A 25,368-nucleotide genomic window follows, 5' to 3' on the forward strand; every position below is an offset into this window, starting at 1 on the left:
AGAGAGAGAGAGAGATGTGTGTGTGTGTGAGAGAGAGAGAGAGAGATGTGTGTGTGTGTGTGAGAAGAGAGAGAGAGATGTGTGTGTGAGGAGAGAGAGAGATGTGTGTGTGAGAGAGAGAGAGAGATGTGTGTGTGTGTGGAGAGAGAGAGAGATGTGTGTGTGTGTGAGAGAGAGAAGAGATGTGTGTGTGTGTGAGAGAGAGAGAGAGTGTGTGTGTGTGAGAGAGAGAGAGAGAGATGTGTGTGTGTGAGAGAGAGAGAGATGGTGTGTGTGTGTGAGAGAGAGAGAGATGTGTGTGTGTGTGAGAGAGAGAGAGAGAGGTGTGTGTGTGTGAGAGAGAGAGAGAGAGGTGTGTGTGTGAGAGAGAGAGAGAGATATGTGTGTGAGAGAGAGAGAGAGAGTGTGTGGTGTGTAGAGAGAGAGAGAGATGTGTGTGTGTGAGAGAGAGAGAGATATGTGTGTGTGAGAGAGAGAGAGAGATATGTGTGTGTGAGAGAGAGAGAGAGAGGTGTGTGTGTGAGAGAGAGAGAGAGAGAGGTGTGTGTGTGTGAGAGAGAGAGAGAGAGAGAGGTGTGTGTGTGTGAGAGAGAGAGAGGTGTGTGTGTGAGAGAGAGAGATATATATGTGTGAGAGAGAGAGGCATGAGGAAGGCTCTAGTGTTTGAGCTGAAACATCACATCCACATGGGTGAATAAACTTTTTTCTTCTTTTTTCATAATTTGAGTGTGCTGACGCTTTGCATTTTTTGTTTATTTGGGTAATAGTCCTGTCCCATTAGGCCTGCACCTCTACTACAATATTTTGGTCTGGTGTTGCCATTTTTCTCATAGATACAGAAGATATTAGATAGATAATAGGTAGGAGATACAATAGATAGATGATACAGTAGATAGATTCTGATATCTATCCAAGATAACCTGAAAATTCTGGAGAAATTCAGCACACGTGGACACTGTCCATCAATCCAAAGAAAACCAACATCCTGGTGTTCCAGAAGAGAAACCTGAGACCAGCCGGGTGTCCTCCCTTCCTGCTAAACAACTGTCCACTTTCAAAAACCGACAGCTACACCTACCTAGGCCTAGAAATCAGCCATAGAAACCCTAAAAGACAAAGCATACAGTACATAACCTTCTATGCCATCAGAAGATGTCTGTAAGATCTCAAGGCACCAGTGACCGTCTGGCTTTAAATCTTTGATGCCATCATTGCCCCAATCCTCCTGTATGGCAGTGAAGACCGGGGCCCAGACATATACCCAGACTGGTCAAAGTGGGACTCTGGGCCAACAGAAATATTCCACCTAGAATTCCGTAAACACCTTCTCCAGGTCCACAGGAGCACTTCTAACAGCGCCTGTCGAGCAGAGCTGGGCAGAGTCCCACCTTACCTTGCTGTCCAGAAGAGGGTGCTATCATTGAGCGCCCATCTGCATAGCAGCAGTCCCAGCTCCCACCATTACAAAGTATTGCTACACCAAGAAGTCTCCGAAAAACGAAGCAATCCGCAACAAGTCACCCAAACCCAGCCTGACCAAGCCACCAACCAATACAGCCTGGCAAAGGGGGAAATCCAGAGGATGATGCACAAGAGGAGTATATCAGCGTTTGTAGGAATGACATAAGAACGTCAGAGCCTGCAGAGGGAGTACAAACTGGCCCAATATCTGGATAAAATCCCCAACCCCAGAGACTGACAGATCCTGAGTCTGTACAGACTGAGCGCCCACAGCCTGCTCAGGCACCGACAGAGTGCAAGCCCAGGGAGAGGAGACTGTGCCGGCAGTGTGACCAGGCCATGGAGGATGAGGCTCACTTTCTGCTGCGGTGCCCCACATACTCAACCGTGAGGGACGCTCACTGCAGGAGACTGTCTGATCTCTGCCCAGACTTCACCTCAATGGAGGAGCATAGCAGCACAATATATTACTGCCTGCCATAGACTGAGAGGAGCCTGATATGTCACAGACTCTTATGCCCCCACCCTGGACATATGCTGATCCCACAACCCTACCCAATTATTTTGCACTTGCTTTGGCAATGCTAAAATGTATTTAGTCCTGCCAGTAAAGCTCATTTGAATTTGATATCAGAAAGACAGCTATCAGATATAGAGATCTCAGATAGATTTGCTACATTAGATAAATATGAGAGAGGTTTTCCAGAATCTGCTGACGGTGTAATTCTTGATGCTGTGTATCTAGATAAGTCTCTGCTTTTCAGTGTCTTGATTGTTCTCTCTCAATTAGTTTGGACAAACCAACGATGTGGTCACACTGGTCAGCCGGCTGGTGGAAGAATACAGCACGTCCGGCCGCCTGGACAACATCACCCGGGTCATGAGCCTCCACCCGCAGTACCTGGAGTCCTTCCTCCGCACCCAGTTCTATATGCTGCGCATGGACGGCCCGCTGCCTTACCATTACCGGCACTACATCGCCATCATGGTGAGTGCTCCTGTCTGTTTTACAGTCTTTATTCTGTTACTTGGCTTTTTATCACAACCTTCTACTGAATCCTGGGGCAATTCCTTGCACCTTGTAATGCGCTAACAAGGTGCAAGTAATTTTGGCAAGGCTAGATGTTTTAGGCTTTTTCTGAGGGTTAGCTTTCCACACTGCAGTGGGCAGAAATTCTTTGTGTCTGCCGCAGTGTCCCCCGCAGGCAGCGTCTGCCGCAGAGTCCCCCGGCAGGACCAGAAAGCCGGCACTAGCGTGGCACTGTCAACTCCTGTGTCATAAGTTATTACAGATAGAGGGACTCCCAGCAAAAGTACTGGTTTAGTTATGTGGCACTCCTGATGGCAAGCATTTCAGTTTTTCCCCACTTTTTTGCACAACTTGCTCCAGGGTTGTAGTCATCATTCCCCTTACAGTGCCCGTCCACATACCGCACTGGTCTTGGGGCACAGTATAATGTTCTATAGGTACTTACTGCACGTTAGACCCTGAAATACGTCTGTTATGTAATAACCGTCATCTCCCCTCCTCTCAGGCGGCGGCGCGGCACCAGTGCGTGTACTTGATAAACATGCACGTGGACGAGTTCCTGAACACAGGGGGATCCTCGGAGTGGCTGAACGGGCTGGAATATGTGCCGCAAAGGCTAAAAAACCTCAACGAAATCAACAAGCTCCTGGCACACCGACCGTGGTTAATAACAAAAGATCACATACAGGTAACGATGCCAGCCGCGGCCAGTGGGCATAGTAAACAATGAAACCATTCACTGGGTCATCTTGTAGAAACGCATGGCGGCTCTCTACCAACAGCGCTACTCTTGTCCATAGGCTTTGTCTGGTATTGCAGCTCAGCCGCGTAGGCGCACAGAAACCTGGCGCATGTGCCCAATGAATGACTTGTGCAGTGGGCGCAGATGTTCTGTTTGTGCCGCTGGTTGGTTTCTTCAACTTTAAAACTTTTCCATTTCCTCTAGAAATTGGTAAAGACAGGAGAGAACAACTGGTCGCTGGCAGAGCTGGTGCACGCCGTGGTACTGCTGGCTCATTACCACGCGTTAGCAAGTTTCGTGTTTGGCAGCGGCATCAATCCAGAGAGAGACCCCGAACCTTCCAATAGGCTCCACCTAGTGGTGAAAAACAAGTTTTGCGTTTGTGATCTTGCCAATGACAACAATATCGAGAACACGGGCCTGATGAGCAACAGTACCAATGTCAGCGAGGTGGGTGAGATCTGATTATATATATTTATATATTCCCTATCATCCGAACTTATTAGGATTTGTTTCCCCTGTATTTTGATGCGTTTGTGGCAAAATCCACTTCAAAACCGCAGCACATACACTCTCCATTGTATCCAGTGGTCCATTGTATCCACTGCTCCCAGTGGTCAGACCTCCAGCGATCACACAGGATAGGTGATAAATGTATGATTGCTGGGGTCTGACCGCTGTCTATCCACCACTCCATTGACTTCTAGGGGGCTGATGTAGACAGTACCCCCAGTGGTCAGACCTCCAGCGATCACACAGGATACGTGATAAATGTATGATTGCTGGGGTCTGACCTCTGTATGTACACCGCTCCATTCAATTCTGTAGGAATGATGTGGACATTGCCCCCAGTGGTCAGACCTCCAGCGATCACACAGGATAGGTGATAAATGTGTGATTGCTGGAGTCTGATCTCTGTCTATCCACTACTCCATTGACTTCTAGGGGGCTGATGTAGACAGTACCCCCAGTGGTCAGACCTCCAGCGATCACACAGGTCATGAAACCCCCTATAAGGAGTAGTCTTCTGATCTTTGAGCAGTAGTTTCTTTCCTGATTTTTTTTTTTTTTGCGATGTGTATTTTAGCCATTTAACTTGCCCTTCTAATCAGTAGTGCCCCCTGTAGATGGCCATAGAAATGTGTCTCTCCAATTCCTTCAGGACCCCTGCTCATATTCCTAGAGACTTTACTCGCTGTCAACTGTATTACCATTCAGCCGACTGCTCTTGCCACCCCTATGAAAAACATCCGTGATATCAGACTTGACCATAGTATGAGGCCACATCCGCAGAGCGAGGGGAGTCTCTTTTTGCTTCAGGGTGCATTGGGCTGGCAGCATGTAATATTTTAAGGCTCCTAGCTGTAGGGGTGACTCATTAAGGACCTAAACGGGGTCATTTATTATCCAGAAATATGCCTATATTAGGATAGGTGCAGCGCAATCTGCAGCTTTTCCCTTCTCATGCCAGGTCTAAATAGAAGTGGGCGCGAAAGGGGACGGGCCAGCAGGCTCATAAGCTCAGAAGCTGTCTTACATTTAGAACTGGCGCCGGAGTTATCTATAGGCCGGCGCTTCTACAGAACTTCAGCGGTTCCACCGCCAGCACGAGGGGTTATTAAGACCGGGATCTAAAACGCCAGTCTTAATAATTGACCCCCTAAGTGTCTAGAGCCTGGGGGATCTGGTATTCGACTACACCAGCATGGCTGACATTGGAGACAATGGGGGACCAGGAGTCCCTTGTGCTTGACCGGAGTAATGATTGGACGACTCCCTATAAGTAGGGGGTAGTTTCATGTTTTCATAGATTGCATTCTTGAATTTGACAATGTTGTATCCTTCACAGAGTTCAGATTATGAAAGTGAGATAGAAGTTTTGATGGAAAGAATGAAGAAACTGCAGGAAGAAAGAGAGGAGGAGGAAGCGTCCCAGGAGGAGATGGCCACCCGTTTTGAGAAGGAAAAGAAGGAAAGCCTTCTAGTTGTCTCCGGAGGCAAGTACAACGGGATCTGTGCGTCATTGGTCCAGTGCTGGCTTGTGGCTCCCTCTGTTGAAGCCTATAGGAATATTGGAAAAAGGCGAATCTCCACTGCTCTCAGGCGATAAGAAGGGGTCACTGATGGCCTTTTTGAATCACCAGACCCCTTTCTCCAAATAGGTGTGGTAATCCTAGCCTCGACACCGATCAGCGGTTCGAAGAGGCTGCAGTGCTTGCACAGCGCCGTATATTGCCTAGTGGCTGTGCTTGGTATTGCATCTCAATTCCACCATGTGATGATGGATGTGACGTCACAGGCCTCAATGCTCCACCAAGCGATGTAGTCCCTGCAAGCAGCTAATTGGCAGAGGTGACAGGAGCCGGACCCCTCCCATCTATCAGATATCGATGACGTAATCTGAGGAAGGGCCATCAATATTTAACGCCCAAAAAACCCCTTCAAGCCATGCCCCAGTTCACATTATGGCTGTATCCTCTTTAAGTGCCTAGGCCTTGGACCGGTTATATAAGATGTAGTCACCTGTATACATATTATGTACTAAGGACAGATTTCCATGATCCGGAGCACCCAGGGTGCACTCCTGTAACATTTACCATTCATTTATTTTCATTCCTATAAAGCTTGGGCTCCTGGGGTTATATTAATATTTAACCATTTATAAAATATGTAACTTAAAGGGTAATCCAAGTGAGTCAGCCATTCTGCAGTCTGAAGTGACTGATAACAGGGAACAATAGACTGCATTATTTTCCACAGCAAACACAGAAGTGACGTAGACTTTAGGCGCCGTCGTCCTTTATTACAGCGTTTAACCGGAAAGTCCTCCGCTCAGATACTATGGCTGACAGGAAGAGCTCTCTGGTGCACAGAGGTGAGGTGACGCGCGTCGTTCCAGTCCATAATGTTTTTTTGGGGTTTTGTAGACCTGTAGGCACATAGAGAGTCAAAGCTGTGCTTAGCATTAGCTGCATGTCCCACTTCTACCGACTGGTGCTGTGACTTCCTGCTGGGGGAGGAGGCAGGAAGAGCTGCTTCGTTCAGCGTCTAAGCTTGTACCTGTTCATATAACTACTGTGAGGATATCGGATACTGGTCAAATAAAATCTGAGGAAAAGTGGAGTTTTCCATACCAGGGAGTTGTTTTCTGTATGCAGGGGATTTTCTTCTGTTTTTAAAGCGACTAAAAAGGACCTCTGACCTGACATGTCTCTTTTAGCAACTACTTCTATTCTGGAGCATCTATTCTTACAACTTGTGCCATTCCTTTATAATTCCTGCTAGAAGTTTAGAATGAATTACTAGCAGTTTGCATTGAAGGTGCAGATGGGTGTTACCAGTTGGGGATGTGTCCCCTGCACAGGCTGCCACTATTCAGTCAATGCTGCTAGTGTCAGACTGTGCACGGAAACGCCCTCCACTGGTAACTCCCATCTGGACCTTCTATGCAAACTGCTAGTAATTCATTCATTATTTATATCAGGAATAATAGAGGAATGTCACAATATACATTCTCCATAATTGTTATTACAAGAGGGATGTAAGCAGTTACTAGAACAGCCATGTCAGGAGAGGTGACGGGTCCTCCATCATGTAGCTTGTTTTTATATAGGCTCGCCTCGGAGAAAGATTCCAGATAACTAATATTTGCTCAAGTCAACATCTGAGAATTTGCAGGACCCTCCCCGTTTTATGTAATGATTTGTATTTTTAGCTCATTTACCAAAGAAAACTTGTATTTCTGGACTTTATCTAATGCTTGTTTTTTACAAGCCTCTAGGTGTAACGGTAACGCCCCCGTTGCTACTAGAAACTAATTTGCATATATTCAAACTTTTTTTTTTCTCAGAAAAAAAGTCAGTTTTAGGGCTCATGCACACGAACGTATTTTCTTTCTGCTTCAGTTCCATTTTTATTAATTTTTTTTGCGAACCGTATGCGGAACCATTCACTTCAATGGGTCCGCAAAAGCATTGGAAGGTACTCAGTGTGCATTCCATTTCCGTTCCGCAAAAAAGTAGTGCATGTCCTATTATTGTCCGCAAATCACGGTCCGAGGCCCCGCAAAAAGGACGGAACGCACACGGAACATATCAATATATCATCCGTATTTTGCGGATCCATACTGTAGAAATGATATGCCCAGCCCATATTGCTTATGTGCTTGGTGACTAATAAGTTATCGTTTCCGATCCGCAAAAAAACGGATCGCATACGGAAACCATACGGATATGTTTTGTGGAATAACGGAACGGAAGAGAAAAAACCCTCCGATATGGAACAACGGATCCGTGAAAAACTGACCGCAAAACAACAACGGTTGTGTGCATGAGCCCTTAAAGGGATTGTCCTGAGACCCCCAAAAGTTTGTTAAAAACATGGAATTGTGTAAAATAACAAAAGAAGCCTTACTCAACAGTCCGATCCCCTGCCGTTTCGGTCTTTGCTCCCAGCACGGGTGACTTCCCTGACTCTACCATTGGTTGCAGCAGTTACATGGGGTAGTCGGCAACATCTTTACTGCAGCCCCGATAAAAGAAAGACCAGCGGGTGGCGCCAGAGTGGCAGTGTTGGAGTAGGGAAGGGATCGGACAGGTGTAAAAGGTGCTTCCAGAGATTACATACATTTTTTGGGGGGTCTTGGAAATCCCCCTTAAGAGATCTGACGCCCGTGCGTGATGTCGGGCCTTTTTTCGCCACAGCATGTTCAGGTGGCAGCCTTGCATCTTCATATTATGTGGAGTCGGAGCTCACAGCTGAGAGCGCCGCCCCGTCAGGATAGAACTGGTTCTCGCTACCACCCGAACACTGAGCGCTGTTTACTGATCCCATCGCTGATACGTGTCTCGTGTGCAGGAAGATTCAACATTTCTCAGAACTTCCCAGCAGCCATGCACACCTCATCTCTTCACGACTGATCGCACAGGGGATCCTCTCCTGGACAACCAGGTTTAGACCTCATGCACACGACCATGGTTTCAGTCCACATCCGATCCACATTTTTTGCGGGTTGGATGCAGACCCGTTCATTTCAAAGGGGCCACAAAAGATGCGGACAGCCCACCGCATGTCCGTTCCGCAGCCCTGCAAGAAAGGTAGAACATGTCCGAGCATTTCTAACAAAGGGGAGGACGTGCGGATTTGCAAAATTGCGGAACGCACATGGCTGGTATCCGTGTTTTGCGGATCCGTGGTTTGCAGACCGCAAAAATGGATACGGTCGTGTGCGTGAGGGTTAAGTCTGTGTAAAATTCCATATGCTTAGGTTGCATCTGCATCACAGGTGGGTGCATAGACTTTCGGCAAGATTTTGGCGCAAATTTGCAGAAAAGTTTTGTAACTTTGTGCATTTTGGGTTGCTTTAGGTCATTTTATCTATTTACTGCTGCTGTGAAACTTGTCCGGGTTGCCCTTGGAAACAGACAGCAGTTTAGCCCCTCTGTGCTTGCTGTCAGACATGCGAATAATGCAAAAGTGCAGCTCCCTCCCCTGCCTAAAGGGGGTACATCACCATGACCTCTGCGAAGAGGAGTAACCGTAGCAGCCATTTTCAAGAATCCTATTCACGCCTTCTATGTCATACTCTCATTTGGGATGTCCTCAATTATCCAGAGTGGGGAGGGTCCTTTAAAGAACGCCTTGCTCTGTGGAGGACCCAGCATGCTTGTGCAGTACATGGACAGCCCACTTATTTCAGTGGGCATCATGCAATGCTTCATTTTCCCTGCGGAGGCGCTGCAGCGGAATTGAACATTTTCTGCTAGGTTTTGCCACAGATTACAATTGACTCTTAGGGTTCCCAGCAGCAGAACAACCTCTGAATAAGGTTCTTTTAACAAGAAGAGACTGTCCAAAGCATGCAGTCCCTATAACAGCCTTGGTGACTACCAATCCTACAGCTTTAAGAGGACCCATCAACTCTCCTGACATGTCTGATTTAGTAAATAATTTTATTTTCTTATCAGTCTATGTTGTGACTTTCCTCTGTTACTCCTCCTAGAAATTTCTGAATAATTTAACATCTGTGTGTTACCAGTGGGGGGCGTGACGCTGTCCAGTCAGTGCTGACTATGCCTGGCAGCGTAAGGATATACCCTTTTGACAAGGGGAATAGTAGCTCCCATTTGAGAATGTATTCATGCATTTCCAGGAGGAATAACGGAAGGACAGCACAGATCAGCGTTTAAGAAAATATGCTCCGAAATTGTTACTTCAAGTATATAAGTAAAAGAGACAATCGGAGGAGGTGACCGTCGCCATATTGGTTGCCGCTCAGCTTAGGAATGTCTGGATATCATTTTTCATAATTAGCCGGTTTCAGGATGAGATGTATTTTTCATGGCGATTATCTAAAAGACCTCATATTCTTCCTCCTGGTTAACGGTTGCAGAATGGTGTTTTGATTGGCTAATGAAGCAGAGGGCAGGACGCGTCCCTCGTGATAGCAGCTAGTGAAGGCCATATGGCGGCTGTGTTCTGCACGGCTCGGAGGAGCTGTCTGATCATCACCACCAAGGTCAGGCGCAGTCTGCCAGGAGGTAATTAACTCCGCGGCAGTCAGTTACACAATACGGCCACCTGCCTCTTCAGGAATAAAGGGCGCACTTTATAGATAAAGGAGTGGTATTTGCTTAGTAACACATTGGTAGAGCTCTAGAGAATTGCCTGGCTACCGCAAACACCACGTCCACATCAGCTCTGCTGCCTACCAAGGCTCCAGTCCATAAACCTGGCATTCAGTGACATCTCCTATTCATTGCACATAAGATCATGAAGGGAATTAAAGGGTATGTTCACCTATAACCACCAAACCATGTATAAATATAATCGGCATAAAAATTCCAGTACATACATTACTGATCCGGAGTTACATCCTGTATTATTCTCCAGAGCTGCACTCACTATTCTGCTGGTGGAGTCACTGTGTACATACATTACATTACTTATCCTGTACTGATCCTGAGTTACATCTTGTATTATACTCCAGAGCTGCACTCACTATTCTGCTGGTGCAGTCACTGTGTACATACATTACATTACTTATCCTGTACTGATCCTGAGTTACATCTTGTATTATACTCCAGAGCTGCACTCACTATTCTGCTGGTGCAGTAACTGTGTACATACATTACATTACTTATCCTGTACTGATCCTGAGTTACATCCTGTATTATACTCCAGAGCTGCACTCACTATTCTGCTGGTGGAGTCACTGTGTACATACATTACATTACTTATCCTGTACTGATCCTGAGTTACATCTTGTATTATACTCCAGAGCTGCACTCACTATTCTGCTGGTGCAGTAACTGTGTACATACATTACATTACTTATCCTGTACTGATCCTGAGTTACATCCTGTATTATACTCCAGAGCTGCACTCACTATTCTGCTGGTGGAGTCACTGTGTACATACATTACATTACTTATCCTGTACTGATCGGGAGTTGCATCCTGTATTATACCCCAGAGCTGCACTCACTATTCTGCTGGTGGAGTCACTGCGTACATATATTACATTACTTATCCTGTACTGATCCGGAGTTACATCCTGTATTATACTCCAGAGCTGCACTCCCTATTCTGCTGGTGGAGTCACTGTGTACATACATTACATTACTTATCCTGTACTGATCCGGAGTTACATCCTGTATTATACTCCAGAGCTGCACTCAGTATTCTGCTGGTGTACATGCATTACCTATCTTGTGCTGATCCTGCATTACACCCAGCCAGCATTCATTATTCTGCTGGTTGTTGACAGCAATACCTAAGCTTGTTATTCTGCTGGGGGCAGTTAGTATTTTGCACACTGCCTGGTGTGAGGGTAGAGACGCAGCGGCATGTGGTCTTCCTGCAGATCAGATCATTTATGACCCCTCAGTTTTATAGGTAAAACTGCCATTTACCTGGAAAGCTGCACGGACAAAAACCGCCTGCTAGAAATCTTCGCTGAATTGCAGTAAAATCACGTCTGTACTTTGGCCTCGACATGTGTCTGTAACCTAAGGACAACACTTATCAACATGCCGATCCCAAGTGTAAACTCTGCGCAGCGTCAGCAAGGGATACTGAGAGGTTTCAGCTCTGAAGCCTGCACAATTGCGATTACAGCTCTGGAGCCTAATACAGATTGTAACTCAGGATCGATACAAGTAACAAAATGTATATCAGTGCCGTTCAGAAGTAAGCCTAGAGGGATCCACAATATCATGGATTTACACATACGGTCTGGAATTTAAGGGAGTTCAAAGTGCGTCATCATTTTAAAGAACTCTGCTTGCTATCACTGAATTTGGTTAATTTGAAATATATTAGGGATGTTGTCCATAATTAGAAAAATATGGCCGCTTTCTTACAGAGACTTTGACAAACGTATTCGCAGGTTGTGTGTGGTAGTGCAGCTCAGCCCTGCTCATTTTCAGGGAGTTGAGCTGCAGTACCAGACTCGGCCCATGTGCAGGTGTGGCGCTGTTCCTGGAAGAAGAAAGCAGCCATATATTTATTTTTACACATTTTGTGTCTATTCAATATGGAAACTGATTTCAGTGCTACAGTGGCATGATGTATTCTGCAGCCCCATAGCTTGCTTGTGTCTGTACTGTCGAAATTCGCCCCTATAGACCCGAAAACCTGACGTTACATTAAAATTTCTCTTATCAGCTTTTGATGACGACGTGGTCTCCATGTCAAATGCCTCACGGTATATAGAAGATCCTGGATTTGGATATAAAGATTTTGCAAGGCGAGGAGAAGAACATCTGCCCACATTCCGAGCGCATGTACGTATCCCTTACCTACCCGACCCCCTGCTGCGCAAATCTCCACCTTTTATCATCATGTCACCTTTAGGTTCAAAGCCATCGCCATCCAACCCACGACCGCCCCACCCCCTGGTAGAGTCGGGCCCCTGCTAATATACTTGCCTATTGTGCAGGGTGCGCGGCTGGCTGATGGAGTCCGCAGGAGACGGACCGCGTCTTCTTCCCAGCATGCACTGGGAGGGACCTGATGTCGCACACAGCGCCAGCCAGCGCGCTGACGATGTGTGAACGCAAGGCCCTGCAGCGCGGTGCAGAGTTGGGAGGCCACGGAGCGGTGAGTGAGAAGCTTCTTCAATTCACTACCGCTCCGTGGTCATCTATCGCGACCGGAATTTATGACGATAGTATCGTATATCGTTTATATCCCCCACCCCTACACTCAGGGTTTGCTTTCTGGTTGTAGGCCCCGTATTGGCGGCCATTGCTATAAACGTGTTTGTGTTCTCATCTGACTGTTTCTGCGGCGCAGGACTACTCTTGGGAGGATCACGGTTTCTCGCTGGTGAACAGACTGTACTCAGACATCGGCCATCTACTAGATGACAAGTTTCGAATGGTCTATAATCTCACGTACAACACCATGGCCACTCATGAGGACGTAGACACCACCATGTTGAGGAGAGCTTTGTTTAATTATGTTCACTGTATGTTTGGAATCAGGTGTGTGGTTTTTCCTGATTTTTATGTTTTTATATGTTTCTAGAATAAATCTTGTAACATGCACATTAAAAAAAAGACCCATTCCGCTGTTAAATCTCCTCGAAATTTTGAATAGATTGACAATCGGGTGTTATTATTTTCTTTGTTGAAGACGTGTGTCCTTGTGTAGTCTGAACAGTATCGGGCAGTAGACATGCACCTCCCAACTGGTAACGCTCAATTGCCAATCATAAGCCTTTTAATGTCCTGATGGAGACAAGGTTTGCTATAGGACATCCTCCCCCCCATGGTTAAACCCCTGTTTGACAATGTAAGGAAACATTGGGCCTCATAAGCACTACACTGCGCTACAATAGATAGTAATGATGTGATCCTGCCTACAATATGCCATCATGGCTGAGCAGCCTGACAGGAACGCTCACCAATGTGTAATCTATGCAAGTACTAAAGCGTAGTGTGTAGTGAGGCCTTCCCCTCACTCCCTAGTCTTGCTCTCATTCTAAGACATCATGCTGGCGCCCATTTTAAATAGTTCCCGGAGAACGCCTTTAAGGCCGCATTCACATGCTGCAGATTTTCAGTGTGCAAATCCACAGCAATTTAAAGGGCTTCTGTCACCCCACGAAACCGTTTTTTTTTTTTTTTTTTTTGTTTACTTATAATCCCTATAGTGCGATTTCTGCATACATAAGCGAAATAATCATTTTGGTCCAGTAGAATTTGTTAAAAACGTAATTTTAAAATATGCAAATTACCTTGCTACCAGCAAGTAGGGCGGCTACTTGCTGGTAGCAGCCGCATCCTCCGATCCTAAAGACGCCCCCTCCGCAGTGTGATTGACAGGGCCAGGGAACGGGATCGTCCTCTGCTGGCCCTGTTTGAATTCAAAATATCGCGCCTGCGCCGTACCTGTCTTCAATCGGCGCAGGCGCACTGAGAGGCGGCCGCTCGCTCGGCCGCTCCATCCTCAATGCGCCTGCGCCGATGACGTCACATCTACACTCGGCGCAGGCGCATTGAGGATGGAGCGGCCGGCCGCCTCTCAGTGCGCCTGCGCCGATTGAAGACAGGTACGGCGCAGGCGCGATATTTTGAATTCACACAGGGCCAGCAGAGGACGATCCTGTTCCCTGGCCCTGTCAATCAACATGCGGAGGGGGCGTCTTTAGGATCGGAGGATGCGGCTGCTACCAGCAAGTAGCCGCCCTACTTGCTGGTAGCACAGTAATTTGCATATTTTAAAATTACGTTTTTAACAAATTCTACTGGACCGAAAAGATTATTTAGCTTATGTATGCAGAAATCGCACTATAGGGATTATAAGTAAACAAAAAACAAACAAAAAGAAAAAAGGTTTAGTGGGGTGACAGAAGCCCTTTAAAGTACAATACATCTAGATGTGGTTTCAAAACCCCCATCTTCACGTGGCGGAAACAAATCTGCATTTCAGTTCTTTTACAGATATCGCCCTTTTGCGGTACAATCCACATAAAAATCCAAAAAAAGAAAGCAACTCATACGTATCTCAAAACTCATCCTGCGGAGAGCCAGGCATCATACACCTAGCTGGACCCCTTAAAGGCAGCTAACATGGACTTTACAGGGTAGCCACCTTTAGGGGACACTGGAGAGATGGTTTTCTTCCTTCTGGAGGATAACTCATTTGCATAAGTGGAGGAAAAGTTGTCATAAAGGTCGGACTGGTCACCAGAGCCTGGTGGGCCCAGACTCCCGACACAGGCCCAGCAGAAGATAAGCCCACTGCGAGTTGACTTTGGGGCCAGTCACTTGCCATTAGGGGATCGCTATTATGGGCTGGTCACATATCATATGATACCAGGTGGACGAGTGGATGTATATATGTTCTATATAGGTTGTCGGAGGTCCTCAGAATCACGTCGTCTGGTGGACTCAAGTGACTTCAGTCCGCTGCTGGATGTCATCAGTGGAAACCTTGTAGATTAATGAAGATCTGTATAATAACGGCCGTTTCCCAGGCACCAGATTAGGGGAGCGGGTGTCTTGTGTGCAGGTGTATGGCGTGTAATGATTAATAGCGCTGCTTTATACTGTACTTCTACACTCTAGAAATTGGCTGAGTGGCTCATTTTCTATGTCTGACCTGATTTTCCCCAGGTACGATGACTATGATTATGGGGAAGTTAATCAGTTACTTGAGAGAAGCCTTAAGGTTTACATTAAAACTGTGACCTGTTACCCTGAACGAGCCACCAGACGTATATATGATGGCTACTGGCGCCAGTTCAAGCACTCTGAAAAGGTAAGTTTTCTAGAAGCTGAGGTCACTGCCGTCTTTCATGCTGAAATGTTATTGTATAAAGAAAACGTCTCCTGCTTTCTCTTTTTGTTTGCTTTTGTATATATCTATTTCAAAACTTTTGTTTGCTGTCAGTGAATGGGAGTTTTTTTGTTTAGATTCAGAAGCTGAAAACCTGTATGGACCTTATACCCTGTCAGCCATTATAACTGGGGACCTGGGTGTTATTCCTTTTAGGCCTTTTATCTATATCCATAGTGGTCTAGGGCAGTGTTTCCCAACCAGTGTGCCTCCAGCTGTTGCAAAACTACAACTCCCAGCATGCCTGGACAGCCTTTGGTTGTGCGGGCATGCTGGGAGTTGTAGTTTTGCAACAGCTGGAGGCACACTGGTTGGGAAACACTGGTCTAGGGCAGGGATGGCCAACCTGAGGCTCTCCAGCTGTTGTAAAAATACAATTCCCACCATGCCCTGCTGTAGGCTAAAAGCTGTAGGCACTCTTTGCATGCTGGGAGTTGTAGTTTTGCAACAGCTGGAGAGCCGCAGGTTGGCCATCTCTGGTCTAGGGCATTGAAGGGGTTAATACTAGCATACAAGGATATCTAAGGCAGTGAAAGGGTTAATGATTGTAAAACTGCTGGTGTAGGGCAGTAAAAATAGGTTATGGTGGTCTAGGTCAGTGAATTGGTTAATTCCAGAATCTCTGGTGGTCAAGGGCAGTGAAGGGGTTGTAATCAGTATCCCTGGTGATCTAGGGCAGTGAAGGGGTTAAAAATCTGTGTAACTGGTGGTGTAGGGTACAGAGGAGGGTTTAATTCCTTTATCCCTGGTGGTCTAGGGTAGTAAAAGGGCTAAAGTAAGGATTCCTGATAGTCCAGGACAGTGAGAGGGATAAAGTCAGTGTAACTGGTGGTGTAGGGTAGTAAGGGGGTAACTTCTGCATCCCTGGTGGTTTAGAGTAGTAAAGGGACTAAAGTAAGGATTCCTGGCGGTTAATTATAAGATCCCTGGTGGAGTACAATAGAATGGTTAATGCCGCCTACTTGGGGACCAGTTTGTTACTCACCCCTCCAGGCACCATTGTTTTCCTGGCTCTGACAGGTTAGAGGTCCAAAGCGAAGCTCTGCCAGTTAATCCCCACAGTGTTAGTTTTCACTGTATGTGCCCATTGAAGTGAATATTAACCTTTGACAGTTATATTGATCTTTTTTTTTTTAAAGTTTTCTGCTGACCAGTTTTATAATGTGTGTTTATATCGGTTATATGTCGTCTTTTTTTTTTTTTTTTTTTCTCATGCAGAGCTCCAAATCCCTTGCATACACATATAATTCAAGCATACTGGCTGCGCTTCTTTGTGCAGTCATAACTGTGAAGGAACAGTTATGTTTGGACTTCCCTATGGTTTTTTTCAGCCTAATTATACCACTGTTCAGCTGCACAACTAGATGCATTTCACTCAGCAGCAGGGTCATCTCCTTTCTGCCAGCACTTCATTGCTGTGACATCCTTTCCCTTACTCCCCACTATGTTTGTTTTAAGCTCCGGAGCTCACAGAACAGATAAGGAGGTATAAATCACACATACAGAAAGGCAGGACATGCCCTCTGCACTGTGAATGACCGGGCCGGGCGTTATGACGTTTACGCTGTCTGGCTATGTCAAAGTGCAGAAGGCGTGGCAGTTGCAGAGAGAGGTGTAACGCCAACACCCCCGTTGCTCCTAGAGGCTCAGTTGCATATAATAAAACATCATTTTTCTCAGCTATGCGGGTACACATGAACATGGGACCATCACAGATGCCCAAGCGCACATGTAACAGGTCAGCCAGTTGATGCCCTTTAAATACATCTGCAGTAGAGTCATAAGTTCCTACTGGTGGAGTCTGCAGACCATCTCACGCTCCTATATTTCTATGTTGCATAACCGTCAACCTTGCAGCCGCCTCCTAACGTCCTCTCCTCTGTGTTTTCAGGTCCACGTCAACCTGCTCCTCATGGAGGCCCGTATGCAGGCAGAACTTCTCTACGCCCTACGTGCTATAACCCGCCACCTGACCTGAGGTCTTGCATGTGATCATTGACGTGCAACGCAACTTCACCTTTCAGTTCAGTAACGGCGCCGCCTGTCATGTAGCATCAAGCATATATGCATTTCTAGTGTCCATGCTGGACAAAATGTGGCAGTAATGTGCAATGAATGACCTGTTTGTTTGTTTTTCTACAATGCTCTATCTAATGTTAGCAAAATGGCACTACTATGATGTTTTTGTTTTGTTTTTTTTACTTTTCAGCAGTAACTAATCGACACTGCTTTATCGGAACGTTTTCTTTAGACACAGGATTCAGATTTTTGGGATTTTTTTTTCCTTCGTACAGACATACATTTGTATATGTTTAACCAATGCTGGTTTGCCTTGTTCCAGTTATGTGTAGTGCTTTGTTTTATATAAGAGACGAGAGAAAAAAAACCTGAAAAAAACTAGAAAACAATGGGGAAAAAACAGGAAAATAAGCTGTACTGTCTAATTCATAGAATATATAAGCTTTCTAACTAGTAGGTTGCCAATAACTTGGTTATAAAGCTGAATCTGTGCCATAAAGTTAAGTTCTGTACATACCGGTATTACCTAATAGCCCCGCAGCTTCCGCATCCAAGGGATCTCAGATCGGACTTGGTAGGTAGAATTTACTGACTCTGCCAAAAAAAGACTTTTTTACTGAATGTGGATCGTAGCTGCCGGCTAAAAAAAAAATGTGAAAAATATCCTTATCCCTTATGGAATATCCTGCAGCATCCTACTGAAGTGCAAAGCTCTGCTTTATATTTCATTTCTGAATATTGTAGAGAGTTCTTCTTCACACTTTCTATAGCCAAGAGACTCTCTTAGCCTTTTATGGTTTTTTTTTGTTGTTTTTTGTGACAGTAGTATAAACAGAATACATGCATAAGCTAATTGAAGGTGTGTGAGTCAGTGGTGGGCAATGGGTGGGTGGCCTTGACCGTCAAGCAGTCCCTCTGACCATGATCATTTTTGGCCATGCCAACAAATGTAGTCACTTTATGTAGAGGATCTCTCCATTCCGTTAGAGCTGTAGATTAATGATGGGATCTGTGACCTTGATATCGGTGCTGCCCAAAGAGTGTGGTGGCTACCACAAATGACTGATGGCCTAAGGTTTGACGGATAAGTAACTTAATAAGACATTAGTGGTCTTTGGTCTGACCCATGTATGACCAGTGGTCTCTTTTCTTGATTCTCACTCTAAGCCACATGTGACTATGATTTCCAACACAGGCATGACCACCAGTGGTCTCTTTAGCAGCCCAAGCATAACCACCAGTTGTCCCTTTAGCACCCCAAGCATGACTACCAATGGTCTCTTTACCAACCCTGGCTTGACAGCAGATGGTCTCTTTAGCAGCCCAAGCATGACCAACAATGGTCTCTTTAGGAACACAGGCTTGATGACCAGTGGTTTCTTTAGCAGCCTAAGCATGACTACCAGTGGTCTCTTTAGCAACCCAGGCTTGACTACTGATGGTCTCTTTACCAACCCTGCCTTGATGACCATTGGTCTCTTTAGCAACCCAGGCTCCAATGGCCACTTTTGTTATCCAGACAAGACCAGTGGCTGATCCACAACTATGTTGGCCAATATATGACTGACATGACCCATGCATGATTGTCACCCAGGCATGACTCTTAGAAATCTCTTTACTAACCCTTACATGTCCAGAGGTCTCTTGCCTGACAAAAACGCAACTAATTCTTGTTCCTTACGAAGGCATGACTAACAGTCTCTTGTCTGACCCATACCTGACCAACCCAAACAGGACCCTCAGTGGTCTCATGTCTAGACAAACTAGGCCTGGCCAGTGGTCTCCTACTTATCCTATCCAAAACCTATTCTTGTTCCTGACTTAGGTAAGACTAATAGCTGACTGGCAATGGTCTATTTTCTACCTACCTAGCCATGATAAGTGGTCTCTTGCCTAACCCATGCACAACTGATGCCCATTCCTGACCAGACGGTCTTTCTTCTAACCAAGACCTGTTTTTTTTTGCTGACACAAGCATGACCAGTGGTCTTTGTCTCTTTACTGACCCTTGCTCATCTTTCCCAAAACATCAATACCAGTCTCTTGTCTAATTTAGACCTGACTGTCAAGAGTCTCTGTTCTAGCCCAGCGTTCTCTAGAATTGGCATTGCCCACCACTGACCACTCTTCCAGATTTTACCGGAGCTACTTTGCTCTTATGATACTTTCTGTGCAGCCAGCGATTAACTACCTAAACTGTGCTTGAAGTGGGTGCCACATAATGTGCCATAGTAGAAGACCCAGAGTGTCAACCTAGATTTATAGGAGGGAGTTGTGCAAAGTGACCTATGAAAATCATATATATAAATAAAAAAAAACTACTGTAGAATTGTAGATGTATAAAACAAAGGCCATGTAATGTATATGATGTAATCCTGATATAGGAAACAATAGGGGAAGGTATATTCCAGCGCACATCAGACCTCCTGCCCCGCTGTGCCAGGCACTGTGTTGTAAGGGAATGCAGGAAACAGCGGTTTGCACTCCGGTGACATATAGTCGTGGCACGGCGCATGTAGTAATATACTTAATGATATGGCTTTTTATGGGGTTGGTAAAGTTGGCATATTCGGTATTAATCTTCAGCTAGATGCATTCTGTGCACTTATTTTAGGCTTTTATGCCTTAAAGTGACCCTGTCAGATAAATACAGTGTCGCATCTATGGTGTGTGCCCAACCAATCAACATTCATAAGATCCGATCACAATCATAAGGTTGGCGTTGGCCAACATTGCTGTTTTTGCTATTGAACTTAGGCAGCATCCTCCTTGAATTGGTCTAGCTCGCAGAATATATTCTTGCACTGTGACGTGTTACCTCTAAACGAGTGTTCTCCAATGCTGGGAGTTGTAGTTCTGCAAGTGGGGATCTACAGATTTAAAAATGTTGCTCTAAATCAATGTTCCCCAAGCTGTTTTCTCTCCAGCTGGGCAGAACCGCAACTCGAGGCTGTCAGGGCATGATGCGAGTTGTAGTTTCGCACCCCTGGAGAGCCACTGCTCTAAATGGTACCTCTAAGGCACCTAGATTTCTATATAAAATAATTGTGGTATCTGTGACTCCCCAATAGAAGTACCGCCAGCTGTGAAGCTAAAACTTAGAGTCCATTGGTGGTCTGTAGTTTGGGCTACAAGCTATAGACCAGGGATCAGCCACCTCCGGCACTCCAGATGTTCTGAAACTACAACTCCCAGAATGCTCGATTCACTTCTATGGGAGTTGTGAGGACAGCATGCTGGAAGTTGTAGTTTTTATGGCAGCTGAAGTGCTGAAGGTAATAGTTTGTGGGTCTAAAGACAGCTGCAGGGACTTTGTTTTCTTATCAACTGCCATTCCCGAGCCATTCCAGATTGCTTTAGGGGCAGTCCTGCTTGGGAGAGTACATTAGGGTTTACAGATAATGCAACTTACTAAATTAGTCTGGATACCAGCAGGAGGTTCCCTCCCATGACACTGCTTAGAAATCACAATAATCTAGAGTAATGTAGGGGTTGAGTAAGAAGTCTTGGGCTAATAGAGTGGAGTCCTCCAGTTGGGACCTGCCTCAATTAGCCAGGGTGGAGAGCATCTACAAGGCTCTCTCGCCAGAGGACCAGACCTTCGATATCTGTTGTCACCATGCTGTACTCCATCTCTCCTGCGGAGGAGCTGTAGGGGAATGGAAAGTTTGTTGCTGCGTTCCAACTACATGGGACAACCCTTTAAAGCATCAGTGTTCATAAGAGCAAAGTGGTGGCACAGCAGGTACGACCCATAATCAAACCATTGCTGATGCTTGGTTTGGGGAGGGTATGAAACATATCCAGGAGGCTGAATAGTAGCAAGGACCACCCGAGCTCTCCTTGCTCTCGTTATACCAGCAGTGCCCCATATTCTTGCCAACAAGCAATAAAAATACGAGAGAACTGCCGTGTCGGCACTTATTCCTGTGAACCGCCTCCCAAGCAATGGTGCCAATCGCACTTTTTTTTTTTTTTAATATAGTCTAAGTATTAAAGCACCCTCCCAGAGATTTTAAATTTTTTTTTTTTTACATTTGACTATGTAGCTGCCTCATACAATAAAAGGGTTTTGGGTAAGGAAAAGCTGACCAAAAAAAAAAAAACTAAAAAAAAGTTTTGCACATATTTACAGTGCCCCATCCTCTTCCTGTACAAGAGCGGTGGGCGCCTGTTGTACTTGATTGATAGATTTGTATGTTTTTTTTGTTGTTTTTTTCTTTTCGACGTATGAGATGTTTACTCCGGATCATTTTACCTTCATTCATCCATGTACTAATGACGGCTCCAAGCTGTGATATTTCGTATGCAATGTTTAGTGAACAAAGGTAAAGTGCAATATACAGAAGGCGACCACCTCGCCCCTCGTATGAAGCTGAAGTGTCCTTGTGGTGGCGATGTAGCGAGTGATTTCTATATTTTGGTAAAAAATAAAATAAAAAAAAAGAGGCTTAAAAAATGCGTAGATTGTTAGCCTTGCCAAGATATATCTGCAGTAGCAACGAACCGGATGGTGGAGGTTGGGATTAAGTACAGCAAGCGGATATAGATGGAGGAGGACAGCCCCTTTGTATATTGATGGGTGGATCATCGTGGCTCCCAGCAGCAGGACACTCCCATATCCCGGTTGTCCTGAAGAGCCAGCAGCCATGCTTGTTGCCAGAATTAAGGGTTCCAGTAGGACCATCCTTCTACCCATCAGGCTAGCCATGTGCTATTAGAGAAGTCCCTAGGATGACTTCTTCAACGTTTCGGTTGGTTCTTTGACAACCACACTCAATGGACTTGTGTAGTTTGGTCCGTTACCCACAGAATTTGGGAAATGGTCACTGCTGCTAGAATTGTCCTTAAAGGGTTTGTCCAGGATTAGAAGAAATTGGCTGCTTTATTGCAAAAACAGCACCACACCTGTCCACAGGTTGCGTGTGGTGCTGCTTTATTGCAAAAACAGCACCACACCTGTCCACAGGTTGCGTGTGGTATTGCTGTTCAGTCTCTTTAACTTCAGTGAAGCTGAGCTGCAATACCAGACAACACCTTTGGACAGGTGTGGTGCAGTTTCTGAAAGAATGCAGCCATTTTTTAATCCTAGACAATCCCTTTAAAGGGGTTGTGTCAAGTCTTTAAGTTATTCCCTAAACACAGGAGACTAAGGGTCCGACCACTGGGACCAGGACACATCAAAGGATTTTTTAGGAGGTTAACCAAGGACGTCTGAATTTAGAGGGGTTCTCCGTTTATAGTTGAGCGCTACTCAGCATGTGTGGCCTTTCGTAACGTGTAGAGTTTCATAACAGCTATGAAACCTTACGGCGCAGCAATCAAAGTGCCGCAAAAACTGTTAGCATGTGAACGAGGGCTGAGAGAGTCACTGTGGTTCCAGTATGTTTCGTTGTTGTACAATCTCACGGTGTGTCCGGAGGGGTCAGGTACAGGTAGGGCTTGTCTGCCACAAGTGGCCATGATAAATATTAGATGCATTATATTTTCGAGACCTGCAGTAATTTAAAGGGGAGTTTTGAGACTAGAAAAACAAAGGTCATCTTTTTACCCGGAAACAGCGCCACTCTGTGAGCCGCGTCTAATTTTGCAATACCAGACGCAGTCCAAGGGTGACGCCGAAGTTTTAAAAAAAGAGATCCTTGTTTTCTAATTTCATACCCCTTTAAAACTTGACTTGGTGAGCACAGGCCTCCCTCCTACCTCCTATTAAAACATCACAAGCAGATTGTGGGTTGGAGTCTTTACCAACTAATCAGTTTTTCTACAGCCAGAGGTTTGCTATACCTTGCAGCATATCGTCGCCATGTTAAAGGGGTTCTGCAGTTTGTTTAAACTGATGATCTATCCTCTGGATAGATCATCTGATCGGCGGGGGTCTGACTCCAGGAGCGCCGCGGCCTTCTCACTGTTTACCGCAGGCCCAGTGACGTCACGACTAGTATTACTGGCCTGGGCGGGGCTAAGCTCCATTCAAGTGAGAAGGCCGCGTAGCTCCTGGCGCGCCTCTGCCTTCTCAAACAGCTGATCAGCGGGGGTCCCAGGTGTCGGACCACCACCAATCAGATGCTGATGATCTATCCAGAGGATAGATCATCAGTTTAAACAAACTGCAGAACCCCTTTAATTAATAAGCCCCAATGGCTGAAAGTTTTTCATTTGCTTTTGAAACTTTATATTGTTACCGTTTCTTTTGACTGATTTCTAGCAGTAATAAGATTACTGTATTTCAATGTATCCGACATCTTATAGAGAGACTCTGTATTTTCTGTAAATAAAGAGAATTTTGCATAACTCTGAGTTTCTGTGAATCCTGCTTCCCCCAACCACTTATAGAGAAAGCTTGTGAGTCCTGCTTTCCCCAGCTACTCATGGAGAACGTCTGCGAGTCCTGCTTCCCCCACCCGCTTTATAAGGAGAACCCATGATTCCTACTTATAGAGAAAGCCTGTGAGTCTTGCTTCCCCAACTCATTTATAGAGAAAGCTTGTGAGTCTTGTCTCTAATAGGGGAAGCCTGTGAGTCTTGCTGAAACATTCGAAGTCAATTCGCATAAAACGTCATTCTAATACTGTACGGAGCAGGAGTATTGGCTCCGATGAGCCGAAGTTATTACTTGGACTTCGCATAACTTCATAAATCAATTTCTACAGTAAAAAAACATTTCCTGAACTTGGGTTCGGTTCCAAGTGGTACCAGGGAACCGGACCCGAATTCGGTAAATTGTTTTTTTACAGTAAAAATGAATTTATGAAATGATTACCTGAGGTCTCGCAAGACTTTGCGAAGCAATAACTTCGGCTCATCGGAGCCAATACAATCTAATACTGCTCCATACAGTATTGGGACAAACTTTTATGCCAATCGACTTTGGATGTTTCATCCAAAGTCGATTCTCTCATCCCTACTTTTCACCTCTGGTGGCAGAAATCCTCAAATCAGCCCTGATCTTAGAAAACTACAATATGCTTCCACAAGCCCAGAGAACCCCCTTAGTCCTATGCTGCCCTCAGACCTGACAAAACGGCTACTGTAGTGTGATTCTCACAAAACCCACTTTATCTACGGAGCCATGTCACGACTACATCATTTTAGCTTTGGCCCTGCCAAGCCGTGGACTCCAGTATCTGACACCTGTGCACAGGTAAGATCTTATACAAATTGAAATTCTACTATATTGTGTTGAGGTCTACAGTCATCACGCAACCCAATGGCCAAAGTTTGGGAACATGGTAAACTCAATGTTCATCCAACGATCAACCAAAGGAATCCCAAAATGAGGGTACACTGCTCCAGAGATGAATGTTACAAAAGGCAAGAATAAATCGTGAAGAAAACCACCGAGTATCCAAACATTAAAGACTCGTGAAGTTTACAAATCTCCAGTTCTCTCAATATACCTTTTTTTATGTGGGTTAATTCAGGAGGCTTTATAAACCTACTTGTCTGGCTCAGCAGAGTTTGAGATTTTAAGGATTTTAAAGGTGTCTCATGAAAAATATTCTACAGTTTTCAAACCAGCACCTGGATCTGAATACTTTTGTAATTGCATGAAATAAAAAATGTAGCATAGCCAGTGAGTTATTCAATTAAATGTATCTGTATAGCGCCACCTGCTGTTCATTTTTCCCCCTTATTTCTTTGTCCGGCTCACTGAGATGGACACACATGCTCAGCTTCATGCTTCAACTCCCCCCTGAGCTGCAGCAGAAAGGACACTACCCTTGAGCTCTCAGCTTGATATAAATCTAGAAGAACAATGAATGAGGAGATCTCTGGATCCATGTGAGGTCCAGGGCTGGTTCTAGCTTTGTCATGTACTGTATGATCTCTGATTTTCATGTTTTACATTAATTATGGGATAACCTCTTCTAAAACATTTTCAATAGAAAATTATGGCTTAAAGGCTATGAACACCTTCAGGGGCAATTTTTTTAAATTATTGCACGCGACTCATTTTAGGCTAAAAATCATTTTTACAATTTGTCTTAAAAAAAGAAAATCTGTCTATTTGCAGACTGTCACTTTCTGTGTACTCTTAGTCCCTATCAGATGATGGCTCATGTAGAGCTCTGATCTCCTGACCTCATAAAAACTCATTTAAGCCATATTCTAATCAGTTTGATAACAATTTAGCTATAATGAGTGTTTATAAAAAAAATTAGGTGTCCTTAGCCTTTAAGGTGACTACATGGAACAATCGGGAAACCAGAAGATACGTAACCCTGGACCAAGTTGGTGTACATGATGCCACCATAACGGATGAGGAC

The 25,368-nt window shown here is 45.2% G+C and overlaps 1 protein-coding gene across 3 annotated transcripts in view; it reads left to right on the forward strand.

The window, feature by feature from the left end:
* Positions 1–23,392, forward strand: part of SESN3 (sestrin 3) — a 75,650-nt gene extending 52,258 nt beyond the window's left edge. For 2 of the 3 annotated variants that reach the window (XM_044284916.1, XM_044284917.1), the window contains 8 exons: positions 2,252–2,449; positions 2,997–3,179; positions 3,438–3,683; positions 5,083–5,230; positions 11,900–12,018; positions 12,530–12,720; positions 14,857–15,001; positions 16,971–23,392. In XM_044284916.1, coding sequence (XP_044140851.1) covers positions 2,252–2,449; positions 2,997–3,179; positions 3,438–3,683; positions 5,083–5,230; positions 11,900–12,018; positions 12,530–12,720; positions 14,857–15,001; positions 16,971–17,057 — 1,317 coding nt within the window. In that variant the 3' untranslated portion in view covers positions 17,058–23,392. The remainder of the gene's footprint in view (positions 1–2,251; positions 2,450–2,996; positions 3,180–3,437; positions 3,684–5,082; positions 5,231–11,899; positions 12,019–12,529; positions 12,721–14,856; positions 15,002–16,970) is intronic. The other variant, XR_006388201.1, reaches the window with a different exon arrangement.
* The last annotated feature ends 1,976 nt before the right edge of the window (positions 23,393–25,368 follow it).

This window comes from Bufo gargarizans, chromosome 3 (assembly GCF_014858855.1).
Source record: "Bufo gargarizans isolate SCDJY-AF-19 chromosome 3, ASM1485885v1, whole genome shotgun sequence".
In the NCBI taxonomy this organism is placed as follows: domain Eukaryota; kingdom Metazoa; phylum Chordata; class Amphibia; order Anura; family Bufonidae; genus Bufo; species Bufo gargarizans.